Below are 26,657 nucleotides of genomic sequence, written 5' to 3' on the forward strand. Positions count from 1 at the left end.
ATTTTTTTTGTCTCGGATTAATGTAAATGTGATAAAAGAATTGAATTGAAAATCTGTTGTCAGGAATGGGAAAACAATTTGTAAAATATGTAATTTGAACATGAGACGCTTTAATTAAAATATAATATGTTACAGTGTTTCTATATTACAACGGTTTATTATAAAAGCGTTTTATAAAAGCATCTGAGCTTTTAATTAAACATAAATATCTATATATATATATTAAGTATACACATATATAAAATAAAATATTTATTCTAAAATTCTTTTCTGTAATCACAATAGAAATGTAATGTCATCACGATTGATAGAGAGATAAATTGTCAATGATAAAATATTAGATACAGGCACGATCACATGAAAGAAACGCTGTTGTCGATCGAGAATCACTGTCGAGCTCGCAAACGTTCGACGTTTGACGCTTCACGAAAGTCACAGCAGTTTCGTCATCCTCAAGTTTCCTCTTCGTGCCTGCATTCTCGACTGACGTGGGCTTGTTAATCTCCCGATATAAGTTTTGCGCGACGTGAAAGTCCACGTGTTCGTTGAACCTTGTTATGGGTATCATTTGATCGCACTCGGCGCACCGCTTTAAAGGCACATCGTCCGAGTTGGTCTTGATCAGGAAATTATACAGGGGACTGCGCCTCTTGCCGCTCTTGCCCGCGAGTTTGGACTTGCTGGATCTTCCTCTTCCTGCCTTCGGCAATTCTCGAATGACCTTAATATTTTTCTGCTTCTTATTATTCGATTTCATATACCGCCTTGCTTCTTCCTGTAAATCAGCTGGCAACAGGGACAGGATGTCTGGATCTATATCATCCAAGTTTGGAAATATCTCTCGTAACCGCACCGAAGGATTTTGCGCGGAAGTTCTCTCGTTACTCTCCTCTATAGGTTTTTCATTGTTGCTATTGACATGAGCAGGTACGTGACTCGTGGAAGGTGTCTCACAAGCATCCTCTTGTATGCGTAAATCTGTATTATCATATGTATGATCATCAACGTTCTCATCATCCGCACTAGACGCGATCAATTGTTTCCTACATTTCGATCCCTCCCCAGTATCAACGTTTTTGCTATTATTGTAGCATTTCTTCTCTCCTGTCTTATATACGTTCATAAAGAATGAATCTTGGAAATCGTTCTTATCTATTACCACACCAGATAAACGTTTATTCTTTCTCTTGTCGCGCTCATTGCATACTTGGACCAGCTTGGAAACTCTTTTTGACATAGGCGAATCCTCCGTACTCGTATTTAAGTTATTGACGATTCTTTTATTTCCTTTCATCGTCCCTTCACTGTTCTTCGCGGTGAATTCTTTGACCACGGAAGATTCTTCCATCGTTTGAGATTTCTGTCTTTCAGGTTCCAATGAACAAACCTCTTTGCTATTGACAGTAGTGAAAGGCTCTTCTTTCGTTTCTGAACTAGATCCAGAGTTCGTCGCATCTCCAAGCGAATCCAAAATGACGGCTTCCTTGTCTTTCGGTTTAGCATTTTTAAAAAATTTCAGAAAACTACCGCTTTCTTTCGATGGCACGAATTTAGTGACAGAAATGCCCATGAATACCACCGGACACTGCGTGGACTTGGTGACAACGTCCACGCATTGACTCGCCATTTTCTCCGGCTTGTACGAGTTTAAGGCGAGCGAACGCGTTTGAGATATAGTACTTTTGTTCTGATAGTAATGATAAGAAATTACGAGTAGCGTTGCACGTCGCTGATTATCTATAAAGTCTTCCTCAAGCCGTTCGCAGACTTCCGCTGCCAAATCCCCGGCCCAGTGTTTTAACTAGACATAAAATGTGTACTTCTCATATAATACGTTTTTATATTTTTTTAAATTTTAAATTTTAAATTTTAAATTTTAAATTTTAAATAAATTTTATATAATATTAGAAACTATTTAATTTTTACGACTTTACCACTTCCAATGAGGTAATAGCTTGCTTCCCAGGAAACTTTTTACACGCCCCGATCGACTTCTGCAACAGTCTGTTAGTGACAGGCTCGTCATCTATACCTCGAGCAATATTGTACAGCCAAAATCTGAAGAATTACGAGAATTGTCAGAAATTATAAGTTATAAGTTACTATTGTGAAACTTTGTGCAAACATAAGAAAAGCTTCATATTTTTTTACCCCGTCTTTTCGTCAAAGCGTTTTTGCAATTGTTCCAAGGAGTATTGCAGCAGATCTCCCATAACGTTGCAACCGAGAGATTCGACCACGTTATCGCCAAACTTTCCACCGAGATTTCGGACCTTCTTTACCGGAAGGGTCGAATAAAGGCTTGGAACAGCTGCTTCGGGTAAAATCGTCTGACAATTCGGTTTGTGTAATCCACATGACAGTTTTGCCAATATCTATAAGTTGATCGAAACATTCGATTAATATGCAATTTATTGATATATATGGTGCATGGAAAAATACAGAGAATATGAAAAGAGGATTAACCTTGTTCCGTGCAATTCCAGCAGAGCATCTGAATCCGGTTTCTCTGTATATACTATTTCTTATCTCTTCAATTATTACGCCAGCTACGGCGAGTCTCTGAGCTTGAACGTCGTGCAATTCGTTAAAAGAGTCCAGTATCCAAGTCTGTAGCCCCTGACGTCTCTCCTCTGGAACGATAATACATATGTGGTACGCGCAATGTCCAAGTTGATCACGCCAAGTGTCAGCATGCAGTTTATTTAACGTTACCTTCGTTATTTTTACCGACTTCCGAATATCCCACGATATATGTATTCGCAAGAGACGATATTAGTTCTTTTGGAGGGATTTTAGATGCGGCTAATCTCTTATCGACAATATCCGTAACGTCAAGATATGCCTCATCAACACTGGCACGCTCTATTACATTACAGTGCTTCTTTATAACTTCGATAACCTGGTGACCAGCTTTCCTGTATCTGCATGATGACACAAATTATTAAATTAATTAAATTTGTTCATATACAGGATAATTTTTAATTACAAAACAAATATTTATTATTGAAAAAAACTTTGAGAAGATATTAAAATAGAAACAAAAGTTAAATAAATTGAGTCATAAAATACAAACAATATTAGATTTGTCAAAATTTTCTCTAACTGCAAATCATTACCTGGACGTATCTGCTTTTCCGCGAAGGCATGGAACACTGACTAGAACTATATCCGGACATTTCTCTTTAGCTTCTTCGCCTCTCATATGCCTAGTTACTCCAAAACTCCGCGCTTCGTAATTAACAGCTATTATCCTGCAGCCAAACATATAAATGTTATTAACACAGTCACATCAAACTTTAAAGTTAGTAAATACAATTTTTATACAATAGGATTGTGATTTTTATGAGGATTGTGATTCTCTTCAATGGAGATAAACCTTTTGGAGCAGAAAAACAAGATAATTTCGGAGCAAATATATATATATATATATATATATCAAATAAAAACCAAAATTTATCATTATAAATTTCATCTAGCTACTACAGCAACCATTTTTTTTTCATTTCAAGTCTAATTGGAAAAACGGTTGTTACAGTGGCTGGACAAAATCCACGGCATTCTTACCCGCCCATCTTCCATTGATTGTACTGGACGACGGCGAGGGGTTTCCCGGCGTGATGCGGTTGCAACTTGGTCTCGACTTGACAGAAGAAGCAGTCCATGTCGATCAGGACGACGATCCTGTTACCCGGATTCGCCATCTGGGACGTCCACGAGACCGATTAACACGCTAATTAAGAGCGAGAATGTTGCATTCGAAGCGCGATTTGTTATCCCCGAGTCATTTTAGCGTCGACGTTCGGCGGATTCATCTTAACGCGATTCCGGCTAGTCCGGCTACTCCGGCTGGTGCAAGCTCGTGCTCGTGTTTACCAGGTGTTTACTGAACACTGAACACTGAACAGCAACAGTAGCCATTTTTTGGCGGGACACGATGAGTCACGTGGCCCGTGAATCACAAACTAGACAACGTAAAAGACGGGAGATCTCATCACTAGCTTAATTCTCTCGTAACTGATTCACTTCCTCGTAGAGGAAGCTTTGTTTCCGTAAAAAAAAATTTTTTTTTAGTTGCTTTTGCCAATGTGTTCAGAATGTTCTAAAACGTCGAAAAATCGCTATTTTAAAAAATGTCGGTATGTGTGTATGTGTGTATGCATGTGCCAAATTTACCGCAATTTCTATAACTCCAGAACTAATTAACCAAATCTTAACGAATTGTATATGAAATAGGGGTAGAATTTTCCGGGGAGTACTATAGAGTGTATAGTTTTTCGTTATCTATTTTCTGAAAACCAATTTTTTTTTAATTTTTTTACTCAAGAATTAGAAAAATAAAAACGGTTTCCATAAAATCGGTAACAAAAAACTATATACACTCTATAGTACTCCCCGGAAAATTCTACCCCTATTTCATGTACAATTCGCGTTAAGAGAGACCTGTATGTAAGACCGTGATCTTAAGACATCACTTCCTCTATGAGGAAGCCAAGTGCAAGTTTCTAATTTGCACTATTTTTTTACTTGTTTTAACTTTATTTCATTTATCTCTTTGCTATCCATGCTAATGCACATGGTGTAAAAATAATTAATTAATTACAATTATCCGAATGACTCATACTTAAACCGCCTTTTCGATTGCGTTTTTCGAAAGCCTTCATGCTGACTGTGACAGTCGAGTCCCCGGTCCCGGTCTAAAGTTCCACGGTTAGCTCATCCTAAACGCGTAAAAGAGTCACGGTCACGGTGCGGTCTGCGCCAGTCTGCGGTCTCGCTTCGCGTGTACTTGGCGCGAGATACTATACCGTGTCTTTCGATCGAATTAAACCCTGCTTCGCCGTTCGCGCACCGTCTAATTGCCCGGAGCCGCCCGGGCCAGGAAAGTGATTACGAGCGTGTCGCGTCGCGGCGCGAGCGTAGGGGTTGTAGTTGCATAGAGTGCTCGAATCAAAATCAACTCTAGCGCCTGGCCGGCCTCGCGTTTTCGTCTCTCAAAACTCAAGGGAATCGACGACAGGAATCGCGGAGGGGTCGTTCCGCGAGGGGAGGTTTTCGCGGCAATCTCCCCTTCCTCGCCGCCTACCTCGGCTACCTCTTTCTTTCCCCCCCCGTTTGTTTACGCACGCGATCGCGTATCGCGTCGTGTGAGTCGTGTCGCGTGCGTGCCTGCGTGCGTATTGCGCGGATTGCGCCCTGTCCCCCCTGTCGTGTCCCGTACTGCGCGGTGTAATATCGTGCCGTATCGCGTTGTAACGTATCGCGGAAACGGCATGCCCAGCAAGAAGAAAAAATACAACGCTCGTTTCCCAGCGGTAAGCGAATCTCATCCTGGCTCCGTTCGGTCTCTCGCGTCCAGTCGCGGAACGCGCGTCGACGACACGGAGAGATGAGGGAGAAAAAGAGGGGGGGGGGGAGTGGCGAATGCGCCGGAACTTGGAGCCCGCTCGTCGTCGACTCGCGTCCTCGACGCCGATCGTCGGCCACCGTGACGAGAAACCGCGCTCCCGAACGTCTCGGTCGCCGATCGGACGCGTTCGCGTGACATAACCTTAAACCCCGCGTGTCTGTTGTCAGGGTCGTATCAAGAAGATCATGCAGACGGACGAGGAGGTCGGGAAGGTTGCCCAGGCGGTGCCGATCATAATCTATATCCTTTTTCTACGTCTCTTTTTCTTTTTCTTAGTTTCATTTGATATGCTTGTCAGAGTCTGATGGTTCCTTAACGAAGCTTACCTAGGACTCTAGAACTGTTTGTACACTCCCTGTTAACCAAGACCATGCAGATCACGAGTGCCAAAAACGCCAAGACTCTGAGTCCGTCTCATATGTGAGTAAATCAATATTTTATCATTCAGGCCTGTCCAAGTTGTATATATCTCGTATTCACAATGCTCGTAAACTTTCCACGTGACAATTGATTGTTCTCAATGCACATATGTAATTTCCGTTGTTGCCTCTGTGTCTCTTGGTGAGACAAAATGCGGCAGAAAAGTGTTTTATTTATGAATACTTGACAGGCCGTGAAATGAAGGAGTCTTCCCATGTATAATAACAGCTTATACAGCTAGTATATTTGCAGGAAACAGTGTATCCTGTCGGAGAGCCGATTCGACTTTCTAAAGGATCTAGTAAAATCCTTGCCCGACGTGACGGGACCTGACGACGAGGTACCTATGTCACCCGAGACTTCTGCTCCGTTGCAAATCAACGCGCCAAATGCAGCCACCGCGTGTTCGACGACGATGCAGCATCTCGACCCATTAGAGTATGTTTCTCGGTGATTTGTCTCGCTGACAATTTCACGAATAATCACGACTCGTATTTCTCCAGGTATCAAAAGCATCTGGGGCTGCCAGTTAGCATCGAAACGAATGTAAACCACAGGGGCGCGAAAGACAACGGATCGAGCAATTTGAATCCCGCTAACCAAAGGGCCGCGACGACAGTGGGCGGGTATTCGCAGGTTCCGGAATTCCACACGTCTATACCTACGGCCTTCCAAATTAGTCGACCAAATTTTTATACGGAACTTAACCCGAGTGCGGGCGATCAGCCGACATCGAATTTCGCTCGCACCGCCAACATCGACGAGGATTACGACACATAGTACGCTCCTTGCGAAATTTATGAAGTTAAGAACTTGTCTTATCGGACCGGACCGTGTGACGCACGGATTAGCTGAAGTACGGTAGAGAGAACGCGCGCGTGCACACATCAGAAGCATCTTACGCGTGCTCACGTCACTTGTAAAGTAATGTTTAATACTTCAAAATTGAGACGATTCCTTATTTGCTCGCATCTCTTTTTATACAGGATGTTCCAGAGCTACGTTAAATAACTGGGATTATTTATTTATAAACTTTTTTTTTTATCTAATATATTTTAAGCAGATTTATTTAAATTAAAGAAAAACACTGTCGCAAATAAATGTTTTTCATCTAATCATTGCTCACAGATATACGTTGACATCTTCCGCGCCATTGCGTTATAAAATTACGTAAAATAGAGATTATCGCGTCAGACCCGTCAAATTTAGTTTTCCTATTAAAGTAACATTCGTTTATAGATCGTATGTGTGTATATGTATAATAATACGTTCTATACATATATTTTTTTACAATTATATTATTTCATGTTGAATTGTACTTTGAGATATCTGTATTTGCTCTCTTTACCTTTTTTTCCAAGATAATTAGATAATGAATGAGAGAGAGAAAAAAGAGAGAGTTGAAACGCGTATCTTTCGATAGATTTGTCAAATCGTTAAAATTATTAGAAGAACATTGTTATTGTGGCAAAAAATCAAGTCACAAGAAGTGTCATGAGCTAAATACAAATTTTGCTTTCTGCTGAAGCCGATTGTTTTATCAACTTGAAGCGAGTGCGAGATTTGAATTGAATTTAGTTCACGTTGTTTCTCTCGTAATTTCTCAGCGAGTCGTGTTCTAAGAATACGGACGATTTTTGGGGGGATGTTAAAGACTTTCTAAAAAAAGATCCCTAAAAGGATCCTTTAGAAAGCTCCTAAAAGGATCTTGTGAAGAGTCTCTAATAACCTACAAGAATCAAGTTCTTAGAAAAGCATGTCTCGCTAATGATTCCTAAAAGAATGTTTTGAAATATCTCTAGGAGAATCTATTGGGAGATATATATTTCAACTATGGCTCGATTTTTTTATCCGATCATTTTGGAACCACAGACAGATTCGTATAAATACAGACATCGTGTGCAATCTAAAATGAAATAACGTTATTGTAATACCTGCATAAGAATTTTATTCAAATGATACGTCAGAACTCCGTGTCAGAAACTGGACGATTTAAACATTATAATGTATGTGTACGCAAACATATTGTATAATCGTTGTAGCTATTACAAAATCGTCTCTGATGAATTGTTGCTGTTTATGTGAACACAATCGTGTCGTTTGTCATAAAGCGTGTTTAGATGGAGAAACGTAACAAGAAAAAGATTACAACGATTAAGCCTACAACGCGCGTATCTCAATTGATACACCGTATAATTTCGACGGTGATGCGTTTTTTATTTATACATTCTCCCAATGTAGCGTTTTTCCTATCTTATTTTTTTACAATTTTATAACTTCAGCCTACGACTTGTTTCGAAAAGAGAAGAGAGCTGTGGAAGTTTAATAAGATTATCACAGAATCGTCCTTGACGATGATCGAAACGATATTTCCTAATGGGAAATATAAAAAAACGACGAAGGGGGGGCGCTAGTACGCGTTAGATATGTATCTAACACGACTTCAATTACAAAATCGTCGATTATGTCAAACGCAAAGATCAAGGCTGCATTTCGATATTGACTGTCAGCAACTGTCAGTACTGAAAATCTATTATAGTATACGTGACGTAAAATATAGAAAAATATTTTCAGTACTGACAGTGAATATTGAAATGCAGCCTAAGTAATTATGTAAGACCGATCGATTACCCAGTTTATAATATTTAATATTCGATTACATTGTTCTCTTCGAGTGTCTCTTCTTTCTTTTTCCAGTCCATCACGGAATAAAATGGAATATAAAGAGTTTGCGCTACTTCAATAGTTTTTGAAATAATAGTTGACCTGTTGAATCTAAGACCTTGGACTTTTGTGCAACCTTTACACAAAAATATCTTGTCGCGAGAAAAAAATAGCTGCAAAAAGTTTGGATTTATTTATCCACTCAAATATCTTAAAATCCATAAATTTAAAAGTGGATATACAGACTTGAGCACACGAACGCGAATGAGGCAGCCCGAGGCCATGGCCATACCGAATGCCTCGGAGTCGTCGGATAGTAAAAGGGCTCGAGGACGCATGAGGCAAGTTGAGGCAACTGTTCGACTTTGCCTGCTGTTGCTAGTTGAACGACCTAATCCTCCTCCTCCTCCTCACCAGTGCTTCACCCGGCCCCCACAGCCTTGTGTTCACTACTTTACCTCCGTGGAATCACCACCTATACGTGCTTGGATACGTCCAAAGTGTCCAAACTGAGCACGAATTTTCTTTGATGGACCGACAGCGCTCGGGTCGGGCCGAGGCAATTTGTCGCGCCTCGGACCAACGTCCACACTTGCATGCTCAAGTCTGTATCTGCCTTTAGAAGGAAACTTTTTCGACAAAAGTTGTTTATCTCTTAGGTGGCCAGATAAGTGAGCCCTTGATTAATCTCGAAATTATGTGAAAGTTAGGTCAAGATAAACTAGTTTAACATTTACGAGTGGAAACTTTTGTCTTGTTGAATTTGACAACTGTTCTCGAAAATATTTTCAAAACGCTATATATATGTGTCCTTCGCATAAATATATTAATATTTCCGAATGCATCGCTGATTTGCTATAATAACGATGTAATTAAAAAATTGTCACTTTTGAATTATTTGCAAAAGAATGATGAGAGAATTCAATGCACTGAATGAAGAGCTAGAAGAGCTAATATATAATTAGATACTTTTATTCCTCTAAAATCAATTATTATACCAAAATCTCATTTAGCAATGACAATAATATAAATTTTTAATTATTCAAAACATTCACTCATTTTTTGGAACTTTGTTTTTTATTTTTTTAATTTTTTTTTATTGTTGCAGCAAATGAACAATATATTTTCATTCGATCTTGAAAATATGTAATGTACGTATTTGCAGAAATATTTCCGACAAGATTGTCTAATAATAAGACGCTTGATTTCGCGATGGCGCACGCGAATGCCGAAAACATTTTGATGTAATTAATCATCACGATGCCTTTTTTCGCAACTATCGCGAAGAATTTTTTTCAATGTCATCGACGTCGACACTCGACGTCACTGCTCGAGGATTTATTGTCAATGATATATCGCCGATTGTCCACTAAAATTATGCGAGGAAGGTAAGAAAGGTCGTGTAAAATACGTCGACAGCCGCGAGCCGTGTAATCGCCCGTCGGGGAGCGCGATAACGCGTGCTCGCGCTCTCCGGCTCTGCCTCCTCATCTTCCTCGGTATCGCGACTTTCGGAGATTCGTGTCATTAATAAAAACAATTCGCGGCCTCGCATACGCGAGCATACGAAAAGCGGATAAGGATATGAACCGCGGGATGAGGAAGGCGGAGGTTGCAACTTAACGGAAACGAAATCGGACTCGCGTATGGAAGTAGGATCTGCTCGAATTATTCGGTTCTGGTTTGCGCCACGATCCGAGCGAGGCCAATAAAATCTCCTCGGAAGAAATGAGAAGGGTGGGAATCGCGGGATTAATAAAGGCGCGCGGAAGGACCCTGCGACTGTTTAAAGGGACGCGCTTCCTCGTCGCATTGTTGCGCTTCACTTCCGACTTCTTCAATATATTATATATTACATAATTATATTGTTTCTCTTACCAAAGGAAAAATTCATGATTTATTTAGTCTCTGTTATGCGTTTCGTTCAACTTGTCGATATAATAGTGTTGTATGAATTAATGGTGTGTTCACTTTGTTTAAATCTTTATTTAAATCCGCGATAACGGGAATAAACTGCGTAAAGTAAACGATATCTTTGTAAAACGATAAGTGCATTTTGCTCCGCGTAAAAGTGACTGTCCATCGAGGAGATATGATTGCACATTGGTGTTTTGTCTCGCTGTTATGTTATGGATTCGTCGTTCAAACAAACAGTCTATTTCGCACACGTGGACTGTTCCCTCCGAGAAACGATCCCAATTTACTGGTCGTAAGTGAAATGATATAGAAAAATGCAAATTCTTTTTTACAATAAAGTACGCAATGAATTTAATCATGAGAGTTAATCCCTCGATTTTTCAAGTCGTAAACGTATTGCAAATTAAAAGCGCAATTTTTAATAATAAAACTCAGAAAATCTCAGAACTTTCATTACTATATTCATTTTTAACAATAAAACTCATAAAATCTCAGAACTTGCATTAGTTTATTAATTACAAATTAAATTTAATTGTTAGAATACTGAATTTTTAATCAGCTGTTATCTTTTAGTTTAATTATTATTATTTAATTATATCAATTATACTCTAGCAAATCATATGCCGTTACTTTTAGGAAGATAAAGTAAGACAGAGCGGCTATCCCTTTGAACTTCACCACGTAACAACTAAAGATGGGTACATATTGGCTGTCCATCGGATACCCAATCGTTCCAATAAAGCGATCGAGAATCACCGAGTAGTGTTGATCATGCACGGATTGTTGGGATGCTCAATGGATTGGCTGATAACGAGTCGGAATCAATCAATCGGTATATCAGATCAGTTTTACGTTCAAGCCTTTTTTAGAGAGCTTATAGATTTTAATACGATTAAAAAAAATTGCCTTCAATATCGTTGTTAGCTTATCTACTGGCTGACAATGGTTACGACGTGTGGCTTGGTAATTCCCGTGGAACCACGAACTCGAAGAACCACACAATTCTTTCCATACAAAACGCTCAATTCTGGGACTTCAGGTATCGCGAAACTCTGGAACGCCCTCCCGCATCTCGTTTCTCATCTTTCTTGCGTCAAACGCAACTGTCTCAACTTAAAATTTGATACTCGCGGGATTTTCTTTTCACTTCCGTAGGATTAACTGCGAAGAATGATTAAATCATGCATATGTATATGAGACTCCTCAACCGCGTTCAATTCAAATCATCTTAAATGATTGTTGAATATTATTTGACAGTTAATTAGTTTTGCACAATATATATATATATATATATAATCTCTATTATATATTATATAAATATTAATCAATTGCAATTCTCTCGTGAATATTCTATTTAGCTGGCACGAGATGGGTACGTACGATTTGCCCGCTATGATAGACTATATATTGTACCAAACCGGCCAACAGCAGCTGTTCTACATAGGCTTTTCTCAAGGAACAACGCAATTTTGGGTTCTTATGTCCCTCAGGCCGGAATACAACAAGAAAATTAAGCTTATGTCCGCTTTAGCCCCCGTGGCTTATACCGGACACATTCAAGGTCTGATGAGACCCGCGAGTTTCTTCGCGAATCTTTTTAAGGTAAGGACAGCTATAAAAAAACATTTTCCGAAACTGAGACTTGAAGAAAAAAAATGTAAAATAACTAACAGAAGCCGGTATTTTATACATAAACGGAGTATAATCACATTGTCCGCTACTTTTCCTCTATACGAACGAAACTATGATTATATCATTATACTTATGTAAAATAAAACCTTTACATATATTTTATGTACAACTGAAACTGTCTTTTCGTTGAGAAAACTTGATGACGAAATATTTTTATTGTACGTTCTAAAGAATAATTAAATTAAAGAAAAAAGCTGATCTCGCGCAAAGCTTATATTCCGTGCTAATTATCGTATCCGCTTAATTCGGCAGGGATTTTACAAGTTCACCGGATATTTCGAGCTTTTCGCGAATACAAGACTAGAGAAATTTTTAACGTATTCGTTCTGCCGAGAAGACATTTTCACTCAACCCTTCTGCGAGCTGCTTGTGCACATGATCGGAGGTTTCAGCGTCAACGAGACGGATTACGTAAGTTATCGTCATACAAGCTGTACAAATCGACTCCGAGCTAAACGTGACTCCGATTCGCTTACGTGAGGTAACGTTACATATTTTCAGGCGCACATGGCAGACTATCTGCAGTTCACGCCGGCGGGATGCTCGTACAAGCAATTGGTTCATTATGCGATGGGCATTCAAAATCCAGGTAATCAGTTCCTCTCACAGGGTTCGACTTTTAATTACAAGCTTGTAGGATCAAAAGTCCTCCTAACTACGACCTTTCAACCGAATCGCTTCTTTTGCAGGACATTTTCGGCCTTACGATTACGGCATCCTAAAGAATCTCAGATTTTATAAGCGATTTGTACCGCCGGATTACCCCGTGGAAAAGATCACGGCCCCAGTGATCTTGTATAACGGCTTGAACGATTTCTTGGCTCATCCAAATGTAATTAAACGCGTCACTATATTTTACCGTTGTGTAATGTGTAACACACGCATGAAGGAAGATACTCTGTAGCTTTTTCAACTTATATACGTAAAAATTCCAAGTTCGCACACCTTGTTTCATTGTATCGTATCATTTATTTTAGGACGTTGAGTTATTGAACAGGAAATTGCCGAATATCTTGGAGAAATACACGGTGACGCTAAAGCGATTAAATCATTTCGATTTCGTATACGGTCTACACATACGAGATCTCGTCTACGATCGTCTGATCGAAAAGATGAATTCCATACCGTAAAAGTAAAGCGCAGATTCTCGAATATCATTTATAGCAGACCCTGCAAACGGCATGGTTTAATCGTAATTTATGTATTCTAGATACCAATTTGAATCGAACGCCTAACGATCTTTGCGAGTCCAAGACGCATGGGGTTGCTTCGGGAAAGACACGAACCACTTCAACTATTTTCCATCAACTTTATTTCACGTTCGTCTTTCTTGTAATCGTATAAATTTTGATTACGTGTGCCTTGTTTTTTTTTTTTTTTTTTTTTAAAAGAAAGATAGACTTTTGTACATTAGAGCGATTAATATTAGACGCATCTATAACACATAGCCATTTAAGTATTACTATTTATTATTATGTATTGTTACGACTTTTTTATACACTATCTGAGAAAAGAGATTGAACGTGATGCATGTTCAAAAACTGTAACTGTACCACAATGCTGTGTATGTTGACGAATTGAATCATAGTGAAACGTTGAAGCCGAGCGGAAGCCAGTGGAAGATGCTGAAACAAAATAAGATTTCTAGGACTCGTGTCGAAATCCCGGCGCGGATTCAATTTACAAAATTATCGATCAGTTACTTCGAATTAGGTCGAATAATGCTCTTTATAAAGTCCACACAAAGCATTCCTTTTTCTCATTAAAATTAAAATGTATCTACCGTTTCACTCGTATACGAATCATACGTTATTGAAGTGCCTTTTGATTATATAATTGCAACGCTTATTTGTACGTGTATATAATTAACATTAGACAATATGATAATTTTGATATATAAATAAAAAAAATGTTTGCACACATGATCTTGCTTGGAATAATTTTGTACAAAATAGAGAAAAGATATTACTGCAAAGTAATTTCTATCAAAATTTTCATTTGTATCAATATGTTGTATAAGATTCATTGCAGCGATATTTCCCTTTTTTTTGTGACAAAATTATCCCAAAAATGACGAAGTGTGCGAGTTTATTATTCACCCCCGGTAAATAAGAATCCGCGTCTGAATACTATCGACAATATTTATATTTATTAATACAAAAGTAGTCTTCACTATATAAAGATACGCGCGTTTTCATCAAATTGCGAGTCTTATAATTCTGATATTTAAAAAGATGGTTGGAAAATAAAAATCCGAGACTCGTTTTAATTTGCTATATTTTCGCATGGAATAATTGCACTTTACGAAAGAATAAACGATAGTTTTTTTTTATTAGTAATTACATTTTGTGAATGATATATACTTTTTAAATGTTCTGACAAAAGGCTTATGGATTTGAATTATGCTGTTCTTTACTTATTTCACTGCAAGATTTATCCTAATGATTCTCTCAGAAAGCGGTTAGTAACTCATTTTTTCGCAAAAAAACGAGATAATAACTGCCTATCATTTGTATTATCTTGTCACGTACGAATTACATAAAATTATTATGCGTAAAAACGCATATGACTAGTTAATAGTTACTTGGAGATATGCAATATCGATAAACGTAATTTTAAAACGAATAGGATAATCTTAAATATTAAAAATTAGTGGAATATATAGATTAGATTGAAAAAATCTAGAAATTTTATATTACATTGATAATAAAATGTCTACTGAAAAAAATGTTTTCTGAGGAAAATCGTTCATTCTAAATACACTCAATGGATAGGAATGCCAAATTAATGCTTGTTAATCTTGAGTGCGTCTCGATAAATCGTAAATCGTGATAATCATAAATCATGAACTTAATACACTTTTATTTCTTACAACTAAATCTAATAATAAATCTTTATCATAACATATCTATACAAATTCTACGAAGTGATCAAGTAACTTTATTGCATATAAATTGCTATTACCCTCAAAAAAAGATTGAGCAAAAATTTCACTGTTCTTTCATATATAATGACAAATTATATTTAATACATATTATATTCTTTATGTGAATAGTTTTACTGTCACAACATAAACTTCGATTGATATAAAACTATATAATGAAGAAACGAAAATATATATTCGTCGATCTGTAATTATTTCGCGCGCGCATGCAATTAAAAAAATAATATTCAAATAACAAAGAACAGATAGGAAGCAAAAGTTTCTTGCCAAGTACCACAGACTTCTGCACCATATCAATAGAAGCGCCATAATTTATGTATAATGTACAATCTTAATTACTGCACCAGATGTCAAAAGATACTACATAAACGCTGCAATAAATGAGAGCCAAATGCGCGACGATATAATAAAAAAAAAAAAAAAGAGAGAAAAAATATTTCTTGTTAGTCTATATAACAAGCGGTAAGCTTGTCAAAAATAATGTATCACTGCTTTTCCCGTATTTTTCTGTTAAAGTTACAATCAGAATAAATATACAACCTTGGGCTAGGAGCAGGTCCTGACCTCAATTCCTGTATCGATGTGACGACTTCTTACCATCGCGATGGCTCGACTTGGATCGTGATTTTCTACTTCGATCCCGCGACCTGGACGACCGACTGTTCCGCCGTTGGCTCCTCCCAGAAACGTAGGACCTCGATCGTCTGTGATCCCTCGAACGGCTGCGCGATCTCGAGCGCGATCTTCCGCGTTTCGCTGCCCGCGACGACTTGCTGCGCGACCGGCTGCTCCGCCGCCTCTCTCTGGAATGCGAGCGAGATTTCCATCTACGGGAGCGCGATCGCGAGGACCACTTCTTATCGGTAGACGTCGATCTGGAGCGTCGATAGCTGCGCGAACGCGATCTCGCGCGCTTCCGATCGCGCGACTGCGAACGACGCTTTCTGCTTGATCTATGATCGCTGGAGGAGCGCGAAGACCGCGAGCGATAATCCTTGCGCGACTTCGCCGATCTCGAGCGCGACCGCCGTTTGTGGTGGCCGCCACCACGTTCGGACGAACGCGACGACCTGGTGGACCGTCTGCCACTCCGCGATTTGCTCCTGCTCTTCGACTTCCGTCGCCGGCTGTAACGCTGCTCGTGCTGCTGTTGCTGCTCGCGCTGCTGCGACTGCTGTTTGCCCGAGCGCGTTTTCTCGTGCTTCTTGGATGCGGACTCGCGGCTCGTCTCGGACAAGCTGCTCGTAGACTCGCTGCTGCTCGACTCGGAATCGGGGGAACCTGACACGGTGCTGCTCGCCTTCGCTTGCTGGCCGTCGGCCGCCGGCGCGTTCTGTGGCGCCGCCGTTGGACTTTGACCGCCGCTCGACAAAGTTTCGGACGCTTCTCTTTGATTATCTACCGTTTCTTTTTCATCAACTAAAGTATGACGTCAGGAAGTTACACTTAGTCTCCGAGCGGCTACATACGGGTGGGTTGTCTGTCGAAACATACCTGTCTCCCGGCAGCTAGTATTACCGGTATGATTTTCCTGTTGCTTATTACTGTACTGTTCCTCGCCGCGTTGCTCCTCCTCCTCCTCCTCTTCCTCGGCGAGCCGCGCCTCGATTTCCTCCTCCGTCTTGCGGAACGCCTGCTGTCGTCGTCTCAGCGTTTCCTGCGAAATCGGCTCGTAAAACGGTGTTGTCACCTCGACGACGCGAGCACGAGCTAACGTGACGCGCGGCCAAAAACAACGGTTCAAAAAAACAATTCTATAACATATTTCTTTACCTTCAATTCCTCATCGCTGTCGTCGTTTTGTATCTGCGCGTGCTCGCTCTGCTCCTCCTCGGACTCGCTGTTACTGTCGTTATAGATGCTCAGACCTACGGCAAACAGAGCCGGAAATTACATCCGTTCAGTGCGTTCGCGGCGTCACGGCATTCTCTCGGTGTCGGAGTGACGAAAAGAACACAAAAAAAGGGAAAAAAAAGAGATATGCCAATCTCGGCTTCGGCTAAATTTTTTCAGCCGTTACTTTCGTCAAAAAACGTCCTGAGAACGAACGAGAGAGAGAAAGAGAGAAGTACTTCTCTCGGTTGCGGCGGTAAACAATCTCTATGATAGAACGGCCGAGTTAACATCGAATTGAACTTCAATGCGTGCGTAACACGCAGTGACCCGTGTCTCTCCGCTTTTCTTTTTCTTTTCGTTTCTTTCTCTCGTTTCTCTCAACGAGTCACTGCATCGTTCACGGCTGTTCCCTACGGATATCACCGTGCGTTGTAATAAAGCGTTAAAGCGTACTCACCGAGTGATTTGTGAGTGATCTGAGCAAGAGGGGCCATGTTGAGGGATGCGACGGGGGTCTCTCCTGCAGGGACTTACAATACACACGCATTTAGTAACCAATCCCTAAAAGTGTGCTACCGCACACGGATAACGCCCCCGATAATACCGAATGGCTCTTATTAATCGGCCCATTCGCGCAAGGGGGGCTAACCGTCCCTTCGTCCCTTCGCTTCCTCCCATGTACCTTAAGAAATCTTTATAGCATTATTTCACACTTACAAGTCGAACTATAGTTATTCTAATGTCCTAAAAAGAACTAGTCGGCATTGCGCGATTTGCTACGCGGCTTGCAACTTTTATTGCCGGAACTTCGGGAGATAAAATCCGCAATGCTCGAAACGAAGTTGTTAGAGATACTTATAAAGAATTGGATCATAGCTATGTGTATCTTTAGATGTATAAAAATCAAATGGTAAAATATGCCCATGATGTAAGATGGGTATTGACGTATATTTTTCGTTAATTATATATTAAATATTACTGGCTAAATTTTTTAATATCTAGGCGTCCTTATTAAAACAAGTTCCGATTATAGATTATTGAAACACTGTGTTTACATTATGATACAAAAATATATAATATTTTAGAGTTTCTTTATCGTAGAGATGTATCGCGAAAGAGATCATTGCCAGACATAGTCGGTACGTAAAAATGTCTCGTAATACAAGACGATTACGTAATGAAAACGAAAGAGAGATATGTGCCTTACGCTACACGCAAATCCCTGAAAACGCAAAACACAGGATGTCCTGAAATTGCCGAATAATTAAGTCTACATATTAAGGTATCTCTGTTTAATGCTTTCAACTTTGTATTACACAATCGCACAGCTTCGTCGCAGCATGACGCGGCGAGTAGGCTCACTGAATCGGATTCTGTGCTCCGACGAGCAAAAGCACGGAAATTCAATTGGTTAGTTCTATCGTGTGTATCTGGGGTACCTTTGGCACGTGCGCGGCTCCAAACCTCCCTGCATACCGCGCCAATCTCTTCGTTCGTCACTTCTAGAAGTATTTCCGTCAACGATCTCCTTACTTTCAACATCTGCGTAAACGACGAAAGACACGATGCAGTCCACGCGGTATCATGAAATTAATTACAATTAATTATGTTATAATAATAATATAAATAAGAATTTAATTTAAATTAATTGGATTTTCTCGGACGTTTAACTTCAATATTATTTCAATAACAATAATTCAGAATAATTTCGCTTACCACATCCTGTAAAATTTCCTCCCGAGACCGCTTTTGCACGATCGGGACCGTACTAGCCGCAGAGAGAGCAGTCGGGCTCTCATCGGGGCCCGTATGAGACTCGGGCGAATCGGCGTCCCTGAATCGCGATCTTCGCGGCCGTACAACGATATCCGGTGTGCGATCGTAGCTCTTTTCCGCAGACTGCTGTCCGCGTGCGTTACCCGCGTCGAGATCCTGCTCAGTTTCCTTCTCCGAGTCTGAATCCTGTGAAATACAAGTGTGCCAATGATGTAATTTCACGGTCGCGAAATTCGCGAAACGAATCGAACTCGTCGCTTGGGTAACGTAATCCAATTAATGCTTACAAATTTACTCTTGCTGGGATTGAGCACCGCGCGCGCCTCGTCTTCCGCCTGCTTGCGAGCTTCTAACTCTTGCTTTCTCAGTATCTCTAACCTTTCCCTCTCCATAGCTTTCTGTTTCTCCTTTTCCATCTTCTCCAATCCTTCGCGGATCCACGCCGGTAACTGTCTCCGTTTTGCGGCATCTAAACAGAATCAATTAGCAGCTACACGTAACTAACGGCTCGCATTGAGATTATCATATTTGTCGGTTGAATCAGCTTTGAATCGTCAGCTTTAACAACCGTATTATTATTGTCTATTATAAATTTTACCTATAGTCGTAGTGGTATCCTCTTCCGGTGGTGTCTTTTCTCTGTCATCTCGACATCGAACGGGATCCATCACCCTCATGTGAGGTCCTCTACTCGCATGCCTGATACCCTTCATGAAAGGAAGCGGCTGTGGCGATACTGCATTAGGCGGCTCACCGGACCAATAGTTAGTAACCTGATGAACATATTTAATAAGGTAGTTAGTGGGGTGACACGTGGATATGTTACTGCGGTTGCCTTGCAATCGAAAGGTCCTGGGTTTGATCCTGATTCTCATTCCACATATGGCTTGAATTTTATAAGAGATTGAGGAGTTGAAAGTTGTGAACAGTAAATTTTGGATTACTATTTTAACAAGATATAAGATTTCACAGAGATTTCATTTTCCTTTATTTCTTTACCTGATTAAACGGTTGTCCGGATGGCACCGAGTTGTACGAGTACAGCGACGGCGCGGGAGGAGGTGTGTTGAAATCAGTAGTGGTCGATATCGTTGGTGCAGGTGGTATGACCGGTACGGCCGGAAGTCCGATCGGCTTGCCATCGGGATCTACGGTAACTCCCGGCGGAGGTACGCCGCTCCATTCCCAATTGCCGGTTCCGGATGTCGAGGAGGTGTTCCAGTGATCCCATTGGTTCCATTGAGTCCAGGCTTCTGTTTCAATCGCACCAAAACATTTCTCTCATTATCTAATTTTCATAACAATCCATTATTCGTGTTAAAACCATCAAAATCGTATGTTCTCCCTGACCAGATCCACTAATGTTTGGCGCAGGTGGTGCAGGAGGCACGTCGTCGTCCTTGGTATCCATGTCCATCGGTGCCTCGCCGCTACCATCATTCGCAGAACATATGGGATTTATGTTGGGTGGCGGTGGAGCCGGGGGGACCACGGTCTCCTTCATCTTTATCCACTGCTGTGCCAGAGCCGCCCAATCCACTGTTCCCAAATAAACATATGTAAAATTCATGCGTTACCAACGGCGATTTCCGTCACTTATGTTACTCTGTATACCAGTGTACATTAAGGGCTGTTATACATGAAGTTACTTATCGATGAATCCATAATAAGACGTCTATCAGAACAATTGACAAAACACCAAATGTTGACGTCGGTTTGAACGCACATTGTGGACCCTTCGTCCATCAACCTGTTATATGTCATTTGTGTTTATATTTTACTTTTACACATATAGGTATCTTCATGTATTGACCGTATAGAACCCAATTTAAGGACCGAGTGATATCTTAATGAAGCACCGAAACAGAATCAGTGCAAAGTCCGCGGGTCACATTCGCTGTAAACCGCGGGGGCTAAATCTTCGTCACTCAGGGGAGGGAAGGCTACCTTGATCGTTACTCATGTTCTGATAAGCCGAGGGATTGAGCGCCCACTGAGTCGGATAGTCCTTCCCCTCGAACATTTCCCCGCTCATCTTCATCTGCGGAGGCGCGCGGTCAGGATTCCAAGCCAGGTTGAGCCTTAACCTACCACAGCGAGAACCATAGCCCGACTCGAAACCCTTGCCTTGGCGCCACTGGAAGCGAGCTTGCTTCGAAAACGAAACGCGCCACGCGAGGACGCCGTCCTCCCCCCGACTTCTCTTCTCCGCTCGCTCGCTCTCTCTTTTTCTCGCCGACAATGTCTCGAGTGTCTCGACAGGCTTGACAGAATCCTGTCCGAATACTCCGAATGTGCGTCTGTGCGTCTCTACACACTCTACACTTCTACAGCTACAGCGCGAAAGGTCGGCCGGTGTACCACTATATGTGCCCGGAAAATGAAAATTCACGAACACCGTCGTCGTCGTCGTTACCGTCCGGATATGCGTCCGCTCGCCGCGAGCGACATATATCGCCTAAGGACGACGATGAGGAAGTCCCGGGATCTCGGCCGACTTTACGGAACGCGATCCCGGGATCCAGGCGACATTCCGCAACGCACCCGAGGACATTCCGCCGGAGAAGTATCAAGCATCTTGCCGCGTCCCGCAGCCCGCAGCGCCAACGAAGCACCTCTCCCGGTCGCCGATTGCCGAAGTTTGTTGCCCGACAGGACAGTGCCGCCAAAGCGAATCGGACATCGAACGCGCCCGATAAAAGAAACACCGTCTCTCAAGTCCCGTTCGCATTAGTGTCCGATTTGCTTTGTGTAATTTTCCTTCATTCTTCGACAATTATTTTAATTATCACACGCATGGATAATGAAACTCGGATGATAATAATAAAATTGCAGTTTTTAATGAAAATTGAATATTATCGAGCCCTAAATATTGTACATGTCTACAAAACAAAACTGGATAATAAAATATGTAAAATTTGAGTTAATTGTCTAAATTGTCGCACAAACTTGTCGGTCTTCAGTACTTATAGGAACTCTAGTCTTCAGTGCATGAATTGAATTTGTTTCCGAATAAATTACCGCGCGACTGTCGGATCGTTTTGCGAACGCATCCGATCCGGAAGAGCCTAAGGGTTGGTTTATAATAGCCGTAACCGTTGATTTAAGCCGTAATCTTTAAGAAATTGACCAATCACAGTCGATTATTCTTCTCACATTCGACTGTGATTGGTCAATTTCTTAAAGATTACGGCTTAAATCAACGGTTACGGCTATTATAAATCAACCCTAAGGCGTTTTCGATTTACTACTCGACCCGACTCGGGTCGCATCAATGGACATGGAATACATACATGATATGTATGTATTCCACGTCAATGATGCTAGAGTCCTGTATACATGATGCGACCCGAGTCGGTTTGAGTCGCAAACCGAAAACGCTATAAGACCCGTGTCATTCGCCTAACATCAAGTATCGTAATTCAGTACCAGCATCTTTGCAACAAGCTACACCTTTAGATAAACCTTACTTTCCTATTAGTATGAGGCTGTTGCGAGTTGTATCGATTTTGATACAGAAATATCATTCCTTATTGGTAAATATTTCTGAATCTACACATAATGATGTACGATATTTATTGTAAGCATAAGTTAAAGTCACATTCCGATGCTTTAGGTGACAGAATGTGAAATATTATTATCCTTAATCGTGAAGTTTCTGGATCCTGACAAACCTACCTGGCAAAGAACTTCGGAATTCTTGCCAATAAATGGAGGATACTTCATACAGCTATTTGTATGCTACCAGAAACGGCTAATATAATTACTACAGCTTCGGTTTGTTTACATAATTATGTACTAAAAGAAAGAACAACGAAGTGGCTATAAATTTTACAGTAAAGAAATAACTCCAGAAAATAATATAAATCAGGTAAAAAATTATAATTGAGTAATTGGTAAATTATATAATTATTAAGTGGATATTTTATTTTTAAATATTTGTGAATAAACATTGTAGAATCCAACGTGGTTTCCATTATCAAATGTTGAAGAATGCAGTGGTAACGTCAGAGATGCTCAAGATCAACGAAACACATTATGCGAATACTTTGTTTCTCCAACTGGAGAATTGGCGTGGCAGTACGACTTTATCCGTAGAGGTGTACATGCAGATAATTAAACTTAAGTGTAAATAACTTATCTATGTTCAATTCGATCTGTAAAAAACAAGATTATTATTGTAATACGCATCGTAAAAATAAAATTATTTCTTACTAACATAAACTTTGCCATAAATAAATAATCATACATCCTTAGAATGTAATTATTTTATCACAGAATAGAACATTAAACTATACAGACATTACTTTGAGTAAACAATAAAGTAATAATTACGTTTTTGGCAATGGTGTTATTAGACAATCCATCATCATTTTCCTTCTGATATGCTTTTTATGTTCTGGCATACCGTTGAACTGTACTTTTATAAATTCCATAAATGCATCATCTGCTGTGGATGCTTTTGTCGATTCCATATAATTCACAATTCTGTTGCCCACATTAAAAAAATTGTGTTCTAACTCCTTAGTTTCATCCAGTTTTCTTTTTCTTGGCCTTGGAGAACATATTACACCTTTGCCATAAGTATGTTCAGCATCAACAATTTCCTTGGGCTTTGTGTTTTGACTTTCTTTATTACACGAAGAAAAAGCGTTAACGTCGTCTGGAACATGTGATTTGCTTCCTGATGGACCTTTGTTAACAAAAGTTGCATCTGGTTGACATTTGGTTACATTACTATAAGTTCTGAAACAAACAACAATTATATTTAAAAAATGTTATGTCATAAAGGGATTACACTAATTACATATTTACAGGAATAAAATTACTTTCGTCTTTTGATGACTTGGTCCAAGAATTTTAATTGAGCATATAATGGAAATTGACGAGAAGTTAAATTTGGAGCACCACTTCCACTTCTACACTGATTTTCTAGTCTTTTCTTTTCACGATTATATTGCTCTCTCAATGAAGTGCACCTTCTTTGGCAATAATCAGGCGTGTAAAAATCACCTATAGTAGAAGTTTAAAAATAATTAATAAAAGTATGTGTAATGACTAAAAATAATTTACTAAAATTTAATTTTAATAAAAAAATTACCACAATTTGTTTCAATCATTGTTTTAGAGATTTCGTTCCAAGCATTTTGTTTCATTAATGTATTTTTAAAATTAGCATTTCTTTTATCGTACAAAAATGATCGTTCTCTATACAATTCTATAAAAAATTCATCGCCACTTTTTTCTGCAATAACAACGTTTTCAGAATCATCGGAAATACTTCCGATATCTTGAGTGTGATCAGTGTGATCATCCGAAGACCATCCGATATCATAAATAAAATTATTGCAATAATTATCGTGATCTGACATGATGATAGCAATCTAAAAAAAATTTATAAATTAACAAGGAAAAAGCAATAAAAAATGATTCTTTAACCACCCTTATAAAATTAAAGAAAAATTGCCGCTAATCTAAAAATTACCATTACCATGCATATACAACTTTATTTAAACAGTAATCTAAAAAAATTTATAAATTAGCATGCAAGGAGCAAGCAAAGAAAAAAAGCGTTCTTTAAGCATTAAGTCATCTTTTTTTTTTTTTTTTTTTTACGCATTAGCAAATTATATGTACACATCCAATTAAGTACTAATAATAAGAAATAGTTTTTATTTTTCATCTTGTTTTTCACTTCTAGAAGCACAAAAAGATATCACTTAATTTATTTATAGAAATTATCAGAATATGTACTCACCGTAGCCCAGGTATAGCCAGTCGTCCCGGGGATATCAATAATAAATATGTTATCGGAAGTTGTTATCACCGTAGTCCTGAAGTTTATCCAATACAAAACAAAAGAATATTTATTATTGATATCCCCAAGACGACTGACTACCTGGGCTACGGTGAGTACATAGCTACACTGACATAGTACATACTTCTACACTTCTACACAGATTTTCTAGCCTTCTCTTTTCACGATTATATTGCTCTCTCAATGAAGTGCACCATCTTTGGCAATAATCAGGCGTGTAAAAATCACCCATAGTAGAAGTTTAAAAATAACGAAGGTTCGTGAAGCAATTCGAGAATTAAAAACAGCCAGGCATTCGATATAATGCTGTATGCCATAAATCTGCCGGATTAAATCATTATTTTTAGTAACGTACAAATAAACTATGCATTCACACACAATGAGAGTAGAAAATAGAACGTATTAAAACCTAATTACTCAGCTAATTGCATAAATCAGCAACACGAGACTCATGACGTTAACATGATCGAGTTTTTTCAGCACGCTGCCCGATACGAAGTTGAAGGGCAATTCTCCAAGGAAACATTGAACACCGGTCATCAGACCCTGCAGGGTTTTACTCCACGTGACATGAGAGCTGACTGTCAGGTCCTCGCTGTACCAGAACAGAAAGTTCCAAATGACTTCTGTACACATCCCGGCGCCTATGCACCACCAGGCAAATACCAACACTCTTCCTTCTTTGAAAACGCTTAATAGCTCTCGAAATAGCGACAGCTCGTCCACAGAGCATTCTGGATTTTTCTGTAACGATACTGCCCAATTACCTGCCAATTTTGAATTCTCTCGATAAACAAGAAGCATCAAACTTCCGTGTGCTATCTTAGTCTCAGTTATATAACACTTGAGAGCTTCTTTTGTACCTTTTTCAATGTTGCAGACACCACTATGTCAGCGACCATGGCACTAGCATAATATAAAATATACAAGTATAATCTTTGTCGTATTGCTCCTTGCTGGAAAGGTCTATCAGGTAGCCTGCGTTTATGCCAAAAATACCGAAACCGATGCTGCCCCACATCTTCTGTTTCCCGTAATCGTTCCTTCTTTCATGACCTGAAATATGTAAACGTATCGAAGTAGCTGTAGTTTAATAATAACGTCATCTGTGCAACAGTGCTCAATACGAACCACGGAGATCAAAGCAGATAGCATCGGCTATACTAACTACAACAGCCATTCCAATCCAACTAATAATGGCTGCCCATAAAAATATGTGGAACTGATACGTAGAATGGCTGATATCGTTTTGCGAATCCTTAGCCTCCTGCAAAAAATGATTAAACGCACTGTTATTCCTGCAAGTTGCCGTTGATCAAGCTAATCGGAATTCGATCAAAGTCACTCTGACGAACCGCGGCACGTGAGATGAGAGGAGCCGCAACGAAGGCGAAGAACTCTTAGCGTTTAGCGCTTCGCCAAGCGTAATTTTCCTTTTTTCTCTTCCTTTTCGCCTCTTCGTCTCCCTCTCTTTCTCTTTTGAGCATCCGCACGTTTCCGCAGCAATGCGGCGTGCTGCAATGGTAATGGTGTATCGTTCTTCCAGCGCGCGTATAGGCAATAACGATTCTGGTAAGGGTAGCAGCGCGACGTCGAGTATCGTCAGTACATCGGGCGTTGATCCGTAAATGCCGCTAACCTAAAAATTACCATTTACCATGTACAATTTTATTTAAACAATAATCTAAAAAAAATTCATAAATTAGCAAGGAGCAAGCGAAGAAAAAAAGCGTTCTTTAAAGCATTTTTATATAAAGAAAAATTGCTGTTAACCTAAAATTACCATTGTTCGTCATTTAACATATAAGCACAAAATAGATCATTACAGCATAATTAGGTTGTTACAGCCTAATTAGTAAAAATTTTACTTTTAACAACTAAATTTGACGATTACTTTTAATTTATTTAGAAATTATCAGAATAGAGTACTCACCTTTGGTTTTGGCAGCTTGCTCGTACTCGCCATCACTCGCCATACGACATAACGCATTACGCCAAAGCTTGTGCGTTACTTACGTCCACGACTACGATTGTCGTAGATCGCCACGCCATGTCATGTGCTTTGGCCCTCACACTACGTATCGCGGACTCGGATCCACTCGGATCGGATTGGGATTACGGATCGTGGATCGATTGTCAGCCAATCACAGATGAGCTGCTCGTCTATGATTGGCTAGATT

The 26,657-nt window shown here is 39.9% G+C and overlaps 5 protein-coding genes and 1 long non-coding RNA gene across 13 annotated transcripts; 3 read left to right on the forward strand and 3 right to left on the reverse strand.

Moving 5' to 3' along the window:
• Positions 1–237: 237 nt before the first annotated feature.
• Dnapol-eta (DNA polymerase eta) lies at positions 238–3,704 on the reverse strand. The gene is made up of 7 exons (XM_077409010.1): positions 3,568–3,704; positions 3,120–3,254; positions 2,716–2,924; positions 2,467–2,633; positions 2,152–2,375; positions 1,935–2,058; positions 238–1,801 (listed from the first exon to the last, which is right to left on the reverse strand). The coding sequence occupies exons 1-7, from the start codon at positions 3,702–3,704 to the stop codon at positions 338–340; spliced, it is 2,460 nt and encodes an 819-aa protein (XP_077265136.1). The 3' UTR covers positions 238–337.
• A 1,027-nt stretch (positions 3,705–4,731) lies between these two features.
• On the forward strand, positions 4,732–8,567 carry Nc2alpha (negative cofactor 2 alpha). The gene is made up of 5 exons (XM_077409022.1): positions 4,732–5,315; positions 5,578–5,650; positions 5,737–5,830; positions 6,083–6,268; positions 6,334–8,567. Exons 1-5 carry the CDS (start codon positions 5,274–5,276, stop codon positions 6,608–6,610), a joined length of 672 nt encoding a protein of 223 aa, XP_077265148.1. The 5' UTR covers positions 4,732–5,273; the 3' UTR covers positions 6,611–8,567.
• Positions 8,568–8,720: 153 nt separating this feature from the next.
• On the forward strand, positions 8,721–13,484 carry LOC143899061 (lipase 3-like). 2 transcript variants are annotated; one of them, XM_077409019.1, is made up of 9 exons: positions 8,721–10,703; positions 11,048–11,243; positions 11,336–11,450; positions 11,770–12,013; positions 12,356–12,514; positions 12,605–12,692; positions 12,793–12,935; positions 13,081–13,235; positions 13,314–13,484. In XM_077409019.1, the coding sequence occupies exons 1-8, from the start codon at positions 10,587–10,589 to the stop codon at positions 13,231–13,233; spliced, it is 1,215 nt and encodes a 404-aa protein (XP_077265145.1). In that variant the 5' UTR covers positions 8,721–10,586; the 3' UTR covers positions 13,234–13,235; positions 13,314–13,484. The 2 variants fall into 2 exon arrangements, with proteins under 2 accessions (XP_077265145.1, XP_077265146.1); XM_077409020.1 differs by having other exon boundaries at positions 13,081–13,484.
• On the reverse strand, positions 13,466–21,353 carry LOC143899058 (uncharacterized). Of its 3 annotated transcripts, XM_077409013.1 has the most exons (12): positions 20,607–21,352; positions 20,010–20,198; positions 19,659–19,912; positions 19,258–19,432; positions 18,947–19,128; positions 18,600–18,845; positions 18,323–18,425; positions 17,341–17,412; positions 16,821–16,915; positions 16,542–16,704; positions 15,588–16,466; positions 13,466–13,728 (listed from the first exon to the last, which is right to left on the reverse strand). In XM_077409013.1, exons 1-11 carry the CDS (start codon positions 20,698–20,700, stop codon positions 15,613–15,615), a joined length of 2,427 nt encoding a protein of 808 aa, XP_077265139.1. In that variant the 5' UTR covers positions 20,701–21,352; the 3' UTR covers positions 13,466–13,728; positions 15,588–15,612. The 3 variants fall into 3 exon arrangements, with proteins under 3 accessions (XP_077265139.1, XP_077265138.1, XP_077265140.1); XM_077409012.1 differs by having other exon boundaries at positions 13,466–16,466; positions 20,607–21,353; XM_077409014.1 differs by having other exon boundaries at positions 13,466–16,466; positions 21,204–21,346.
• Positions 21,354–22,037: 684 nt separating this feature from the next.
• Positions 22,038–22,883, forward strand: LOC143899076 (uncharacterized). The gene is made up of 3 exons (XR_013257361.1): positions 22,038–22,195; positions 22,276–22,530; positions 22,618–22,883. It is a non-coding gene; the product is annotated as an uncharacterized LOC143899076 (long non-coding RNA).
• Positions 22,561–26,563, reverse strand: LOC143899072 (uncharacterized). Of its 5 annotated transcripts, none has more exons than XM_077409039.1 (10): positions 26,411–26,563; positions 25,833–26,116; positions 25,609–25,744; positions 25,341–25,533; positions 24,900–25,244; positions 24,602–24,798; positions 23,761–24,043; positions 23,489–23,672; positions 22,995–23,405; positions 22,561–22,816 (listed from the first exon to the last, which is right to left on the reverse strand). In XM_077409039.1, the coding sequence occupies exons 6-10, from the start codon at positions 24,707–24,709 to the stop codon at positions 22,807–22,809; spliced, it is 996 nt and encodes a 331-aa protein (XP_077265165.1). In that variant the 5' UTR covers positions 24,710–24,798; positions 24,900–25,244; positions 25,341–25,533; positions 25,609–25,744; positions 25,833–26,116; positions 26,411–26,563; the 3' UTR covers positions 22,561–22,806. The 5 variants fall into 5 exon arrangements, with proteins under 5 accessions (XP_077265165.1, XP_077265163.1, XP_077265164.1 ...); XM_077409037.1 differs by having other exon boundaries at positions 24,895–25,244; XM_077409038.1 differs by having other exon boundaries at positions 24,887–25,244.
• Positions 26,564–26,657: the final 94 nt, after the last annotated feature.

The sequence above is a fragment of the Temnothorax americanus genome, unplaced genomic scaffold, assembly GCF_048541705.1.
Source record: "Temnothorax americanus isolate GAGA-0224 unplaced genomic scaffold, ASM4854170v1 Scaffold25, whole genome shotgun sequence".
In the NCBI taxonomy this organism is placed as follows: domain Eukaryota; kingdom Metazoa; phylum Arthropoda; class Insecta; order Hymenoptera; family Formicidae; genus Temnothorax; species Temnothorax americanus.